The sequence below is a fragment of the Opisthocomus hoazin genome, chromosome 7, assembly GCF_030867145.1.
Source record: "Opisthocomus hoazin isolate bOpiHoa1 chromosome 7, bOpiHoa1.hap1, whole genome shotgun sequence".
NCBI classification, from domain to species: Eukaryota; Metazoa; Chordata; class Aves; order Opisthocomiformes; family Opisthocomidae; genus Opisthocomus; species Opisthocomus hoazin.
Genome location: NC_134420.1, coordinates 7002521 through 7019428, shown reverse-complemented (window position 1 = coordinate 7019428; position 16908 = coordinate 7002521). Strand labels below are relative to the sequence as shown.

Here is a 16908-nt window from a genome sequence, read left to right as displayed (position 1 = left end):
TTGATTAATGGTTCAGGAAAATGAATTCATTAGAAGCACTAACTACACTGGTTTAATGAAGCAGAAAGATAACAGAATGTAAATATTGTATACATTAGATCTTCTGGCTTACAAAGGCAAACTACTGGTGAAGTTAGTAAGCAAACAAAGAGTAATGAATTTTTTGAGCAAGAGTAGTTCTACTGAATTAGACACGCAGTGAATAGAATATGACATTTCAAACATTTTTTAACTCCAAAGCTTGCCATCGTCACAGTAGTTATCTGGAGCATACATGACTAGCTACAGCTCTTCAGTAGCTGTGATGTACTTATGAATTTTTCAGCGTAGATTCGAGAGAGCTCTAGTTTCCTTTGTGTATCCTTCCTGAGCTACCAGCACTACACAGACATCCAGTAAGAATCACAGCCAAGCAGCAAGCAAACCCATGCGCCTTCTTGTCCTACATTGTTACTAAAGAAACAAACACAACCCATACAAACAGCGGCATTCTGTTGTTCAGAAGGGATTTCTGCATATAGTCTTTATAGGGGATGCTCTTCAAACCACACTTCCTTCACCTGAATTGCAGAGACAGAATCTAATTTTCATGTTTTCTTTTTCCTCAAGAGACCCTACCTTTAAGAAGATCAAATAGGTACATCACAAATGCCACTATTTTCCTGATGTGTGTACATTGGAGATGACCTAAAGGATAACTAAGTTATCGGCTTCTTCAAAATCCCATTGAAAATCGTCAAATGGATCATGAATTAAACTGTGACCCCACCCGTCAGACAAATGAACAATTCCTCACTTCAGGAACTGTGCTGGCTTCAAGCCTTCACAAGCCAGATGATAACCCAAATTGAGGCAGACTCAGAATCTCATTCTGAGAAAACAGTGATGAATTTGCATTCATTGAGGCTCAGAGTCGTTAAAACATATCGCTGTACACTGTAGCATCACTACTTCTCCACTTGCTATCTAGCTGGCTGCATTGTTCGGAACACAGGGCTCTTGGTATGGTTAGTTAAGATGCTGTTTCAATTTCTCATGGTTGTTGGAGCTGTAAAATACCCTAATTATAAAATATATTGACTACTACCAATTTTGTTGCAAAACCTGGTATCTTGAAACTACTATTACAAATATTCAACAGAATTACACTGGTAGATTTGTTTCGTTTTTCATCCTCATTTAGCAGATTTCAAAAATGACTAAAAAGCAGAATAAACCAACCAAAATAGGAAGGCAGAACTGGAACTTGCAATTTTGTGGTGATACTCCATGAAATATAAATGGTAAAATGAGAGTTCTAAAGAAAAACAGTGTTGGCAGGGGTTGCCTGCTTTAACAGGTCGTTACTGAGGAAGTTTTGAAAAGCTTTGGAACAGATACAAGGCTTTTTTCCACAGCTAATACTATATCAAGCTATACTGAAATCCACACGTAGGAAGCTAATGCCCAGACATCTCACCAGAGCATCGTCGTCTGTAGTCAGACAGCAGAGTTATGCGACAAACCAAAAATTTCTGATTTCCTTAGCTTTCGCATTTAAAATAGTCATTCATTGAAAAAAAAAAAAATCAAAACAATATTTAACTTATTTCTACAGCACTCACACACCTGCGTAATGTAAGGTTTAATATGTCATATTTAATGATTTTTTTCAATAAAGCTCTATTTTTTATTGAAGTTACAACCCACAACAATTTAATCTGGAATAAAAAGACATATTATGGGCCCTTCTAAGGTGTCTGACTGAAAAAGGTGAAGTGCATCTTAAGCTGTGCAGCTGTACCAGGCAATAAAAATAAAAGCAAATATAGCCAGGTAATTATTGTTAAAAATTGGGCATTGCATTTCAGTGCCCTGAAAGAGTATTATAAATGGCACTATTCCAATACAGCATCATTTTAAGGGAGTGTATTAATAGCTGCGTTGCTTTGAGCTTTCAGAGTCAAGATGAGGAGAGCTTTGAAATTTTCTGTACATGTTAGTGCTCCTTGGAATGCAAATGCAAGAGCTGAGCCCTAAAAATTCCTTTACTCGTGCTCACATAGAAACCTGGTCTTTCTGCTCTGGAGAACAACAGCTAAGAGCCACAAACTCTCACAAATTTTTGCATGACAGAATTGCATCTTCTAATAATTTCAGCAGTCTCTTTGGATTATTAAGCTTACTAGGTCCACTGGTGCCACTGAAGTATCAAATATCCTTGGAGAATTCTCCAAGAGAATCTTAATTACCAGTTCAAGCTTCTGAAAACTCTGGAGGAATACAAAAAACATGATCTTTATGAACCGACATTTAAATTCACCAGCTAAATGCAAATTAGATGCACAAGTTATTTCATAAAGAATGCAGGTCATTAAGATCTTAAATTTAGAGTAAAACAACAATAACAAAAAAGCTCTACTCTACAACAGCAGCGGTCCTCTAAGTAGCATCAAGTGCTTTTTACAAGACCAGTTAATGAAACAACAAGCGCCTCCAACGAAGGGAGAACGACTGTAACTTTTTAGAGATTCTCAACCCAACCCTCAATCCATCTAAGCCAGGCTACAACTTCAGATGGCTCACATATAACATTAAACAAAATATTTGGCACTGACCATTAGTTTAAATGTAGGAATATGTCTTTTATGGAGATAACTGATTGGTTCAGAAGTCAGGCACTTTCAAGACAAATCTCTTGAGAAGTTAAATCAGCACTCTCAAAGACATAACATGTACTGAAGTTACTGAACTCCCTCGTGTCCTGTTCTACACCTTGAAAAAGAAGTATGGAAAGTACCCCAAGGTAGCCACTGGATTTTCATCTGCACTCCATGTTCCTAAAATTCATACACCGTGCTAGAAGCCACTCTCTTCTTATTCCCAGCCTTCTCTAACTCTTTCATAGCTTTGATGGGAATACTAAAAATAACAACAGTCAATAAAAGCATCCAGCAGAATATGCAGGAAACTGCAGCCTATGTACCAGGACTAAAGTCCTAGATACTTAAAATATTAAGCATCATAATTTCCTTGACCTGCACCCTAAACACAGGTTTTACCTTGTGAGGCCAGAAGCATTCAAACCCACAACCCCATCAAGTACCCGTTAAAAGAAGAGCATCTTGCAAATTAGGTTGCCTTTCCTTCTGAAGGAGATAATTTTTCAATGGAGCTTCCTAATAAAACAAGCAATTGCTTTGCATCAGTCCCACACCCATTCTAAAAATCACAAAGTCTACCGTAAGGCTACTGTAGAGTTTTATGTCCTGCGTTTAAAAGATTGTTATTCAATTGTGATTGAGATCACATACCAATTCTAATGAGCTGTCTTTCCCCAGAATTATCAAATACAAATTATCTATGGAGATGATCTTTGTCCTCATCCACATTATCTTATTCTTCCTTCCTGAATAACGATTTATTACTTAGCAGTTGTAAGCAAAACTCTATAGGATGGCTGAAAAAAAAAATAGTGAATAAGAAACATTTCTTTCCTTTTACTCTATCGTAATTCTTCAGAGGCCATCGGTTGCATCCCCTTTTGAAGGGGTAAAAAGCATAAAGGTATATATTTAATAATAAAATTTGTATCTTTGAGAACATTACCAAGGAAAGTAATTTCAGAAAAAAGCAATTTCTGCCACAACAGAGGTTAAAAATAGCCACAAAATACCATACAGATGGCTCAACAGATCTAATGCACAACTGTGCAGAGACATTGATTATTTGACCTCTAGGACATTGCTCTTTTTGATAGGCATACCTTCAGACACAAGCAGAAGAACACAAATTGTGGGAGTGAAAAAGAATGAGGGGGTTTTTTTCCCCAAAAAACTCTCAGTGTCTTTTTACAACACTACGTTGAGCTCTACCGCAGCTTTTAAAACTAAGGGTTTCACTCCGCATACACAATCTGAACAAAGAGCAAGAGAAAACCATGGCGGCACGTTGTAACGGCAGCCTCCTACTGCGAACACCTCATCATTCTGTAAAAAAGAAGAAAGAAGGAAAAAAAAGCGCCCCAAACTCTAACCAGAGACAAACCCTTGGAATATAAATGCATTTTTCCTCCCTGTCTAGATTCATCGACCCCCAAGAGGCTGGAGAACTTGGTCCTATTCTTTCAAGCCTTGTGAAGACAGCTTTGGTACGAAAATCACTACTTGTCGTCTCAACCAGAACAAAGTGCTCAGAGTGCGTAAGGAAAAAATTGCTCTCTAACCCATTCTACCTCAAATCTCAAAAGTTGCCTCCCTTCAGCAAGTGAGTTTGAATATTATGGTACCTGGCAATAGATACATGCTCTGTTTCTAAAAAAGGTTAAAACCGCTTCTTATTTGTTTCCAGGAACTATTACCTTTGTTGATTTATATCTTTCCTATATGACTGAGGAGCCACATAAAAGTAATGCCCTTTCAATCCACCCAAAGAAATGAAGCTTGGTCTTAATGCAAGTGAAGCATACAAGGCACAGCTGTGATGGGCAGTTGGCCATTTCATGAGGATTACCACTGATTCCCTGAAAAAGGGAATTTAGGGCAGTGTTTTGTGAGCAGCTAGAAAACACATGGCATTTAGTCAAAATCTCAGCTACAGTAAGTTAGAAATGACACCGACTGAAATCTTAAAGTAGGAGAATGATATAAAATACCAAATTTGAAAAAAACTACACAAAATGGCACGGTGGTCTCTGTCGCCGAGATCGGTGCCTATGAACTTCAGAGTACCAGATCCTCAGTTTCTTTTAAATACCTCATGATTAGATGATGAGTTCTTGATTATGTTTTATGCTTGCTTAGTTTCTCTGTAGCCTTCTGCCCAAGATTTCACACTGTCCTCTCCCATCCCTAAAAGCTGTAGGTTGAGAAAAACAGAGACCAAACTCATTCAAGTGGATTTAGCACATGTCACACGGCACATGAGACGTTCAGAAAAGCAACACACATACAAGTCAGTGCTGTACGGGCTCCACGGCTCCGTAAGAGCACCTTCTCTCTTCCAAAGCCTCATGACTGGCAAGGCACCTTAATCAGGTTTCTGCAAGAATACGGAGGAGAGAACGACAATCTACTTCTCAATGAGCAACTGACAAAAACCCACGAGGTCGCTCTGAAGTTTTATGACTACCGCGAACACGCAGTTTCAGAAATCAGATGCCATAACTTGGTTTCAAGCAACTAAGTTTCATCGCTGAACTTGAACGTACTGAAGTTAGGTTTTGGGTGGGCTTTTTTAAGCATTATTGCAGAACAGCTGAAGAGCTCCTGAAGGACACGGACTCTGGAGCTTACTAATCATTGCTGTCATAAAAGAACTAGTTTCTTATGAAAAACTAAGGATTAACGCTGTGGGTCCAAGTCATCTGATGCTTTTATTAACATATTTATGACAGCTGAAAAACAGATTTTTTTTTTTTAATATCAATCAATTAACACTGAACCTAACTAGACATTTTACAATTTGAAGCAGCACCACTCCTTACTGCACGCAAGACAAGCACGAAATGCAAAACTTCTACAGCAAGGAATTAAATTCATTATGGAATTACCAGAATGGAGTAAGTGCTTTGAATTATTTATTTTCCACTAACCATTCAAAGAGAAGTACTTGAATGAGGCAAAAGCCTGTAAGTGAACCCATTATTTATGTATGAAGCATACCACATTAAATCATAATTTATGGCATACTGCACTCCAAGAAAAAAAAAGTTTGTTAACAACTGAAACAATGGGAAGAGTACAGAGGGATGCTCATAATGAAAGACATCTTGGTTTCATCTTATCCGTCGAAGTAGAACTGGCGAGAAAAAAAAACATATAGTGAAAATATCAGTTCTGGGATCAAGAAAAAAAACAAAGTTTGTTGTGGGAATTACCTTTTTTCTATCATGAACTCAATAAAGGGTTTATAGCAATGGTAACCACAGCTGAAAATTCACCTTTGTGTTTGCTGACCAGCAAAAGCTGTTGTTTTACAACCAAACAGCCCAAACAACCAGAGACAATAACGCCAGAGCCCCCCCCCCCCCCCCCATTACAGCTCTTATTCCTCCTCAAGATTTACACCCGGATCACAGCACGGTGCGAAAACCCCAGCCTGAAGCAAACGCCGGAGCAGCAGCAGCGAACTCCGCCCGCCTGGGGCAGGTGGACGCGGCTCAGACCGCCCGGAGAGCGCCGAGCAGCGCCGCGCCTCGGGGGGACAAACTTTGCCGCGCAGGGGGCGGCTGCCGGAGGCCGGGCCGGGGTCGGTCGGGGCCCCTCGGCCCCAGCAGCCGCGGGGGAGCGGAGGGCGGCTCGCCCCGCCGGGGCACTGAGAACTGCACCCTCATTTACTCGAAAACCGGTACAATGAAACGCCCGGAGGCACCGGGACGCGTCCGGAGCGCAACCGCGGCTGTCAGCCCGCATGCGGACACGCACGCACGATGCGCCTCGTAACCCCGGGGCGTTACTCGCTCGGCCGCCCCGGCCACCGCCGCGGGGACCGAGGGGTTTCTACTGACCTTTCTGCTGCCGAAAGGACTGGATGGAGCCCGAGTGGTGAACCATCTCGGCGGCCAGCAGCCTGCCCGCTGCCAGCCCGCCGGCTGCGGGGCGGTGGCAGCGAGGGGGCGGGAGCCCGGCGGCGCGGCCTGGCCCGCCCCGGCCTAGCTCGGCCCGCCCCGCAGCCCCCGGCGCCGCCGTTGCTCTGACAACGGGCGGAGCAGCCCGGCCCGCCGCGCAGCTGAGGCCGAGGGAATGGCGGTGGCGAGGGGCGGGCTCGGAGCCGGCGGCTCCCCCCACCCCGGCGGAGGGGAGGTCGGTCAGCTCCGGCCGTCCCCGCCGCTCCCGCCGAGCGGGGACCGGCGGGGCCAGCGCCCGTCCTCTGGGCGGGAAGGGCTGAGCGGCCTCTCTGGGGGGGAGCGCCGGCCCCGGCGTCGCCGTCGCCCGGGCACCCCTGGTCGGGCTGGTCTGGGTCTCCCTGTTGCCTTCCTCGCCTGTCTTTAAACGGCGCCGGGTGTTGGTGGTGAGCCGGTGGGAAGCCAGGTACGAACCGCACCTCCGTTAGGAAGTAACAGATGGACTTGCGCCTCTGCGGTGCGAGGCAAGTTTGTATTTCGGCCCCTCCATCCCTGTCGTCGCACCATAAACCCGTGTTGCGTCACCAGCCTTCTTTTCAAATACGTTGTAAAACGCACAGTCTTCATCTTACTGGAGACGGCTTTTTACAAAAAGGCACTGAATGGCACATGCAAGGCCTGACGTGGCCCGTTTCTATGCCGTCTGTGTTACAATTTCCCTTTTCTCTGCAGTGTATGCCAAGAGGCTCATTCCAGATGATCAAAGATTCAAATTTGTAAGGCTTTCATTTCATTCCCTGTCTCTCTCTGCTCACTCTATTCTCTCTGGATTCGAAGTCAGTTTCACGATAGAATCATTCAGCTCCTGTCAGGTGTTTTGGTTTTAATTTTTCTGCCACAATAATGTCATTTTCTGATCCTGCTAAATCCAGTCAGTCCAATATTCCAGCCTGCATCTGGAGTATCTATCTTCTTCATTTAGGGATACACACGTTATTTACTCAACAGAAGTTCATTAAATCACTTATTGCAACCTCTGCAGCTAGTGGCAAAATCTGTGTCACTCCTTCAAAGTTTGTGGCTCCATTTGAGTGCTAGAAGATGTACTAGAGATTCCTTCCGATAGTAAAGCAAAACTAGGACTTTCCCATCAATGACTGGGGCTTGTAGTGTACCATCTGCTTAAAAAATTACATGATTGCTACCCCTTACTACAGGCTGGTCTGTACTATAGAGCTGTGCTGCTTTGTCTGTATCAGTTTCGTTAAACAACCACGACAGATACACTTGTTTTTAATTTGGGGTATAAGGATGTTTTTCCAGTATGAAAACACACAAAACAGTCACAGATAAACCAATACACACCCATACAAGGGCTCTTATAGGTAGCTAGATAAAATAAAAATTGCATTCTTACCAGGGAGGTTTTCTCCAGCACTTTTTTCTACAGTATACCAGGCATTGCTCTTATGTAAGGTGCAGCTGACACATCCAACTGCTACCATAAGGGAGAAAAAACCTACTTACCTCCTCAGGGTAGCTGACCAAATTTTGGTTTTGTTTGAAATGTTTGCAGAAGGTTTGTTGTCAGTTAGTTTAGGAAAAGATGCAGAAGCTGTGGTGCTGTGAAGACATTATCCTACTCATTTGTCGGTCTCCGGCTGGCTCGCTGCACTCTGAAGGTAATAGAGGAGGCATTCCTCTGTACTCCTGCAATTTCAGGAAAGTGCTGGGAACAGCTCTTTCCTGCTGAGAGCACTGTAGATGTTGCGTGGCAGCATAAGGCAAGTGGAGGCCAGCCAGGCTGGCTCTTGTTGATCAACAAATGCTGGAAAACCAGGAGCAAGCCAAAAGAGGAAGCAAAATCGAGTCCTTGTGCTTTACTTTCAAGCTTCAATATAGACGTTAGAATGGATAAGCAGGGATTAAAACCAAATCTATACCCAGCAGCTGAGAGTCACCAGGGAAATAATAAGAGTGTAATACAAACGATAAACTTAGTAGTTAATAATTGTATGCAATCTGCAAACAGCAGATGTAGTTCTTTCACTGTAATGGTCTAAACCTTTTCAAGGGTCTAGGCCAGGGCTATTTCTCCGAGAGACCTTGGCTGACACCTTTGACTTGCAGATGAAGTAAAAGAGAAGCATACATTCTGCTTCCTTTCTTACCAAAGGAAAACAAAAGAGGACTGTTACCTGCTCTCTTATGATAATGACCTACAAAATGCAGAGGGGAAGAAAAGGTGCTAGTAAGTAAAATCACATCCTAAAGAGGTTATCTCACCTACTCTTGGAAAAGACCCTGTCAGGTGCCTGATACTCAGGGCTATCCATCTAATTTCTGGTCCACCGTCCTGTGTAGAGAGTTATCGAACTCCTGAATTCAAATAGATTTATCCCACCCTGTTAGTGCACAGAACAATGGGGAGAAAAAGCCAGGCTAAGGTAGTGCTCAGAAACCCAGCAGAAGAATTAAATTCTGAGGACAGAAATGAGTTATTTTTCTACTTGTTTCTTAATAATAAAGCTCTATTTTTAGCAGTAGATAGCACGTACGCGTGAGACTACAGATACGACAGCTGGGGATAAAGTCTGCAAAGAGAAGAAAAAATATCTCTACAAAGGTGTTTTAAATTAATTCCTTCACACTGTCAACACACTAAGCTTGATAATGTTAAAATATGATAATATGAGAATCTGAAAAGATAATTCTTTGGTAAACAAGGAGAGATTAGTCCAGTTTAACAGTATTTTTAGAGTGCAGACAACAGAGCAATTATGAATTGATGGCTAAGAAATGTAGGAAATGCATACATTCTTCAGCTTCCTATGCAGAAACTACATTGGCTCTGAAGCTCACCAAAATAAAAATCTTCCCTCATACTCACTGTCCAGTGAATACTCTGTGTTTTGAAATCATCACCTATATTAAGCTAAGTCTCACATTATCCTTATGTAACATTCTATAAACCTTTACTAAAATATGTCAGAACTCTGGACTTAGTGAAGAGATCAGGATCAAACAGAACTAGACTTAAACCTCGTATTCTCTACCAGTCAACAGAACCACAGTCATGACTCGAAAGCTTAAGGTTGATGTACCCACACATCTTACTGAGTTATTGCTCAGATTTGAGGTATTCAGTTTTGAAATTAAGCTTAACTGTGTTTTATAGATAGACATGCCTTTTTCATGAGACAGAGTCTTTGTTAACAGCGATTAGAAAATAAGATTTGCTGTTTTGGTCTTGGTTCATGAAAATATATGTAGCTGTGTGCATAGCTGTATTATCTGGGATCTGTAAAAATTTTGCCTGATAAGAACAGCAGAACCAAGTCCCCAGATGTAGTTTCTATCAGGAAGTTGTTTTGCCACTAACACAGGCTATGAGAGAGATCTGTTTTAAATTAAATTTTGTACTTCTGTAGTGCTTTTAAAAAAAGCCACATGAAATAGAACCTTAAATTAAAACCTAATTAACTGTGATTAAGTGGCATATGCCAATTATTTCCTTAAGAAATATAGCCATCTAAAAAGTTAATTATAGCCAGCTGTTAACTGTTGCCCAGAAAGACATCTAAACTTGCTCCAAAATAGACTCCTGAGTTTCAGCGAGTGCAAAACACCGCACCTGGAAAAACCCCCTATGTTAATTCAGGCTGAGCAGCAGCTCTGCTGGGAAGGACCTGAAGGTTATGGGAAACACCAGCTTGAATACCAGCCAGCTGTGCACTTGCATCACAAATAAGGCAAACCTCAGCAGAAACCTAGCCAGCAGATCAAAGGGTTGTTAATCTCATTTACTTGGCATGAGTGGAGCTGCACCTGCAATTTTGTGTTTAGCTTTCCCCGTTTCACATCCTCTCAGTTCAGCAAAGGTGTTGGAAAACTGGAGAAGGTCCACCGAAGGGCTACTCAAGGCAGCCAGAGGTCTACAATATATGAACTGTGAAAAGTTGAAGAAACTGTGTTTATTTAATCTGGAAAATAAACTAAGTAGTTCCAGCAGCCTACAACTACCTGAAAGTCGCTTATAAGGATGACAGTATCAAACTCTTTTTAGTGCTGAATGATCTGATTAATGACAACAGCCACACATTATGGCGTGTAAGGTTCGGATTGGACACTATGAATAAGTTTTTACAGCATTGGTAAAGCATCATCAGAACAGGTTACTCACAAAAAAGTGAAATATCTATCCTTGAAGGTTTTCAAAATTTGCCCTGACCAAGCTATGTCTGACCCACTTTGGTGATGACAACGGTAAAGCTTCAGAACAGGGGACTGGGTTAGATGACGTTCAATGGTTATAACAGAGGACGTAATAAAAAGCAAACACAAGCTAGCTGGAACCAGACTAATTCACACCAGGAGGTAGACACACAATTTTGAATTGTTATTAAAACAAACTATAAAGTTCTGTTATTTTTTCATGTCTGTAATGCAGGACTGTATCAAATATATGCTTATGCAGCTCATCAAAGCTCAAAATAACAAGAGGATATTAAATGGCCTATACTAAAAATTAAATGTCCCTTCAAACACACCCATTTCTAAAATTCTCATAAAGTACAATTTCTAAACAATTTCCCAGAAGATTTTGGGGATCAAGGTGATTTCTTAGTCTAAAATTTTGCCTGAGTGAGAGCACTAAATTTTTACAGCAGCACCCAAAATTATTGGTTTTCTATCAATTTTTCTCCAATACATTTAAATAGTATGAAAAATTAATGTTTACAGAATTGTTGAGTCCATCTCTTTCAAGAAGGGCAGTTGTGTACTATTTAAAGCTCTGTGATGCAAAATTCATCTTGTTCAATATTTGCAGTAAAATTGTTTGCAAATATTCTGATGTTACTGAAAACAATGGGAATTTTGCCATAGACTCTAGCACAACAAGGAGGCCGTTCATTAGCTCTGAAAAAGCTGTCAGTCACTGTGTGGAAGGTCTAGAAAGCAGATTATGGAGCCTGCTAAAATGTGTAGCAGATGACTTAAAAAACTGATCATTTCCATAAAATTTTTGCTTTGTGTTGCTAAGACACTAACTGTTGAAATCTCACTGATTTCCATATTTTAATATTTCATTTCCATGGTAATTTAAAAGACCTTTTCTCTCTAGTTAGATAGAATTTTGTCATATCCATGGAACTGACTGTGTTTTCTGACTGATACCAAGTACTTGGGCCTTGATTCTGCAGCTCACTGTAATTGCATGCTTATTTTTAAGCTTGTGTTTTATAGATTCATATTTACATCATAATAATTTCCCTGAATAGAGTTATGTTTCCAGTTTTGGCCCTAACTTCTCCAGGTAACACAAGAAACAGAAAGAAACTTACAGTTCATTTGTTTAGGAAAATTTAATTTCCTTCAGCAAAGATGCTCAATTTTGTTCTAAAATATTTGGGTTAAAATGCCAAGCTAGAATTCTAAGGAGTTCAGCATTCTTGTGCCTGGTATATTCTGGAATCCTTGGAACAGACCTATACAGAAGTGAAAAGATGGTGAAATGTCGGTTTGCTAAAAATCCCTTCTATAATGCAAAGAGATTATAAAGAAAGCACTAACGTCAAGAAAGAAGTGAAGAGGGAAAAACAGAATTCTAATACCAGCATCCAATATACCCACCTGTCCAAATTTCCCAGGTAGGCAACCTTCTACATAGTCATATTTTTCTTTTCTATTATAAATCTCAGTTTTCTTGTTTCACATTTTATCTGAAGCAAACAGCAAGAAAGATTGTTCTTATCCAACTCTGCAAGCTACCAAACTGCTGCAATATAATTCTATTTCTGATTAGCAGCCTAATTTGTCAAGTAAAGAAGAAAATAATCAGATAGATGAAAAAAAATCACTATCAACGATGGAGTTATCATCTAATTTATGTTTCCACTGTATAGACCTGTTCTGCAAATCTGTGCATCTTTTCTTTAGTTCTCAGCACAGGAGCCTCAAGAGAGACAGTAAGTTTTACAAACAAGATGTTAACATAGTCCTTAGCTGTATAGTATAAATTTACAGTAAAACAAAAATGTTAGCATTTAGGCATTTGTTCCTAGATTTACTGTTGTTTCCTGGGTCATCAGCTCCTTGGTTTAGAGATCAACCCTCTGTTACTGCTTAGTGCATTTCTGACAGCCAAGTCTTTCATCACCTCCAAGCTAGTGCTGTTTAGAACCTCTTAGTATTTACTATTGGGATTTCTCTGGCCACGTACCTGCTGTTTTTCCCAGCTACATTTTTTTACCCCATCTCTCCCACCAAAAGAAAAAAAAAAGCCAAGAAAAGGCACCTTACAGACTATTAAAAGGAGCAGCAAGAAAAGGTGAAATGGGGAGGAATGAACATGGTTTATGAGTACAGCCAGCCACTTGCTATGTAAAACCTCTACCTGCATGTCACTTGGGTATTTCCACGCACATCAAAAGGGAAACAGTATGGCAAAAGTACATGAATTTGACATGTTACCTGCACATGAGGGTAAGTGAAACTAATTGATGTGGTTCAGTCAAGAAAGAGTCTTTCCTGCTATACTTTTCTTTACAGAACTCAGAACAGCGAAGTCCAAGGCTTACAGTAGTACAAACAAAATAGTTCAGCAAGAATATTAGGATACCCTCTTGGCAGCAGCTAGCACAGTAATGTAATGTCACTGCATAGCAATATCAGACTCTTCCGATTTGTATAAAACACTGAAGTTCAGATATGGTAATTTTGTTTTTAAATTTGTCTCACAGGATGCCTGCATTCCTTGTCAGCCACATGCTATCTTCCAAAGCAAACGGAACTACTGAGAATTTCTTCAAAGATGACTATTGCTTCATTGCAGTGTCATCAATGAAACCATAACAGGGTGTTTCAATTAATCTCTTCGCAGAAATTTCTCTCTTCAGCATCATGCTCACATTTAGCTTTGGCCTTATATCCTGTTGCATGACTGGACTCCTTCACGGCTGCATAACCCCACGCCGGGTGTTATGTCCTCATTCCAGCTCTCCACTAGAACTTCGGCATGTATTTTCTCTGACAGTGGCTTCTGAGAGTGGATCGATGCCAAACGTGTGAGCTGCAAGCCCACACACGTATTTACCATGCATCAATCACCTCCCCATCGTTGTGGAACAAACATACTGAGGTGGGTTATCCCTTCCCACAGACTTCTGTGTTCCCCCACCGCAGAACTCGCCTGCTGGGCTGTACCAGGTGAACTCCCACCAGACTCATGCCTCCTAGCATTAATGCTATAGACAATGTATTGCAGAGAAATTATCACGGTGCCATCTGGCCTAGCCATCCTGTATTCTGACCTAGGAAGAACTGTACTATTACACAACAAAAAGACAAGCAACAGTAATATTGCAGATGCTTTTATATAAAATTGATCTCTCTGAGAGTCCTTAACATCACATCCAAGTGCAGTAATGTGGGCTTAAAAAAAAAGAGGCTTTTTTTCTTTTTATTACCGGGCAAACATACAGTGCTTTGTTCCATAACTGAGTATTTTTCAGAATACCTAAGACTGATGGAAAAGCAGGGTAAGATTTTCAAACCTAATACATTTGTGATAACAAATTGCTTTTAATTTGGTCACGATTCATCAGCGCCTCTGAAAATTTCAAATAACAAAAGCTTATGCATTTCTGTTTTAAGGAGTCATGAAGAAAAAATATTTCAGAATTGAAATACTGTCCTGTTGAATTTGCAACCCAGAAAGTCAAAGTAATGCAGTAGTGCATGATACCCAAGGATAAATTAGAAATCAGGAAGTAGATGGTGGGAGAGGAGCACTCTCCTTGTCTACAAGCACCGCACTAATTTAATGGCGCTGTCATAGGCTCCATATGACCTAAAAGGACTCGAGCCAAATCAGCTGTGAATGTTCTCAAGGATTTGTTTTGAAAGATATCTAGATTACACTTTGTTCCTATGCACACACAGACAGTCCATTAGTATCTAGAAACATGGCTTACCCTCAGAAGATTATTTCTATGCCTCTTACATGAGCCAAGTGAACTCACTGCAGACAGGATATTAGTACATTACTCGTATCCTGGACAAACAGTAATTACAAGCCAAATACTGTAAAAAGAATAATCTCTTGGAACACGTAGTATATACTGTTAAAGGATAATAAACAAAAGTATGAATGCTGGGGCTTGTGGACTACTCACCAGACACACCTGCAAAACCAGAATGTAAATCAGAGTTAACCAAAAAAACAGATGTCTTTTTATTTTTCCTCCTCCTCCCCCTCTACCAGTTTCAATTTCAAGCAGTGCTGCGTTTCTCTAGGCTTCTTATCCTGAATCTTTTGCATTTAAAAGATGTCATATGTTGAAAAAATGAGTTGTGTGTGGCCACAGAAACAATACAAAAATGCCGTCAGCTTCACATGTTTTTAGGTATAATTTTCTAAAATACTACAGTGAAATCAAGGTTTTCTTCACTGAAGAGGGCATTGCTAGCTTAACTTTCTCTTTTTTCAATGGAAAATGGAGAAGTTGTGAAAATGTGCAAATATCAGTGCAAAGGATAAAATAATTTCTTTTTTTTTCCCTGAGAGAAAAATGGCATTTTTCTTTTAGCTTTTAACATGATTTCTTTAGACAAAGCAGATAGCAAGCAAATAGTTTGTTCTGCTTCCCTTCCTCTCACTTTTTCCCTATGGGACATCCATGCAAGAAGCATGACGTACTTTCATTTCACTGCGGGGTGAGAATATGAAGGAATACGTGCAGGTACTATCTATGTATATATATATATATGTATAGTCTATAGACTTTATGTAGGATGTAAAGTAGGAAGGGCGTTCCTGCAAGCTCCTGGGGGTTGGTAAGGGGACCAGCTTGCTGCCGGCACCCGCCCGGGAGAAGAGGGACTTTCCAGTTCCATCTGACTTCCACAGAGACGTAGGGATAATGGGTGCTTTTCCCTAAACCACCTTCTACAGTTCCAGTTGCTAAACCTATTCGGAAATTTGTTACTATATTGTTTTATAGTACATTATTTTATAGTTACTAGGTTTTGGGGTGGGATTGGGCTGATGGAGAAGTGTAAGAGTATCTAAGAGGTCTGGAGTTCAAGATGAAAGTTCATAAGGCTTTTGTCTTCATTAGGAACATTTCATTTAACACAAATAACAGTAGTAGAATGATGTACATAAATAAAGCTACTACACATAAATAGAGCTACTCAGTAACTGAATCTATCATGTGTTTAAATTGAGGCCAAGTTTTCTGCCTTGCTTCATCCCACTGGTTACATTGATTTATGCTACCTTGCAGGCCTGAATTAACAGAAAGCTGGAAGCACTGTATATTACATCTTCAATTTAAGTGTAACAAGTTATTTACCTTAATTTGGTAGGACAATTTAGGACTCTCTACTTCCAAATCCATTTTTGAAAGGCTTTCATGTGAAATAAATAGAATAGCTTTTCAATACCTGAATATAAACAACCTGAAAAAAAGTCTGATTATTTTCAGTCAAAGTGGAATTGCAGATTATGGAATTGCATTTGTTTTACTTCATAAGATGGTTGTAAATTAAGGTAATAATAGTATATGCACAGACACAGCTTTCCAAAGTATACTTTTTCTGTTTGTATTAGGTAGGTTTCTAGCTCTTCAAAATCTTTACAAATAGCAATGTTTTTGTAATGTAAATATTCATGATTATTGTCTTAATATGGAATTATACTGATTAATTACGCAATGCTTCATTATTTAGTAAGTTATCCATGCTAGTGACTCTGAAAATATATTCTTGTAAATTAAACACTTTAAAATGCTCATCTGTAAGACAGTAGCAGTTTAAGCTCTCAATTTATTTGCATGCATTTTATTTATTGAAAACATGTATTAGGTGGTGCATGAAGAGACATGAGTAATCAGTTCTATTTCCATGATCGTCACAAAAAGAGTATAGAAAAATAAAGTCAGTACATACCTACTTCTTGCTTGTATATAGTGTTCTGATTTCGCATGCTCTAACGTGCTGTCTCAACAGCCTGTTCAGTGGTGTTCAATGGTTCAGCTCTTTAAGGGAGTGTTGTTCTGCCTATTACTGCTGCAGAAGTAACGTGAACTGACTGACTGTGCTGTATCTTATTTCAGCAACATTTAGAACTATTCAGATGAAGCAAGGTGTCAAGAGCAGAAAAATACTTGTCAGTCTCAATGCACCCAAGGCAAAATCCACAAATTGTTTTCACACACTCATTTCAACTTGTTGTTTTTAAAATATATACAAAAGCTTTACACATGAAATCAAATAGGCACCATTTCCCCCTATGAACTGAAAACAAGAGATATGTAGTACTTTCGTATGTCGTTGTCCAAATCCAAGGACTGCAGTTT

At 40.2% G+C, this 16908-nt stretch overlaps 1 protein-coding gene across 4 annotated transcripts in view; it reads right to left on the bottom strand.

Moving 5' to 3' along the window:
• ANO3 (anoctamin 3) overlaps positions 1-16559 on the bottom strand; it is a 155012-nt gene extending 138453 nt beyond the window's left edge. The window contains exon 1 of one of the 4 annotated variants that reach the window (XM_075426381.1): positions 16499-16559. In XM_075426381.1, coding sequence (XP_075282496.1) covers positions 16499-16535 — 37 coding nt within the window. In that variant the 5' untranslated portion in view covers positions 16536-16559. Of the gene's footprint in view, positions 1-4734; positions 4796-6487; positions 6570-8071; positions 8121-16498 lie in introns of those variants that run through there. The other 3 variants (XM_075426384.1, XM_075426380.1, XM_075426383.1) reach the window with 3 other exon arrangements.
• Between the last annotated feature and the right edge of the window lie 349 nt (positions 16560-16908).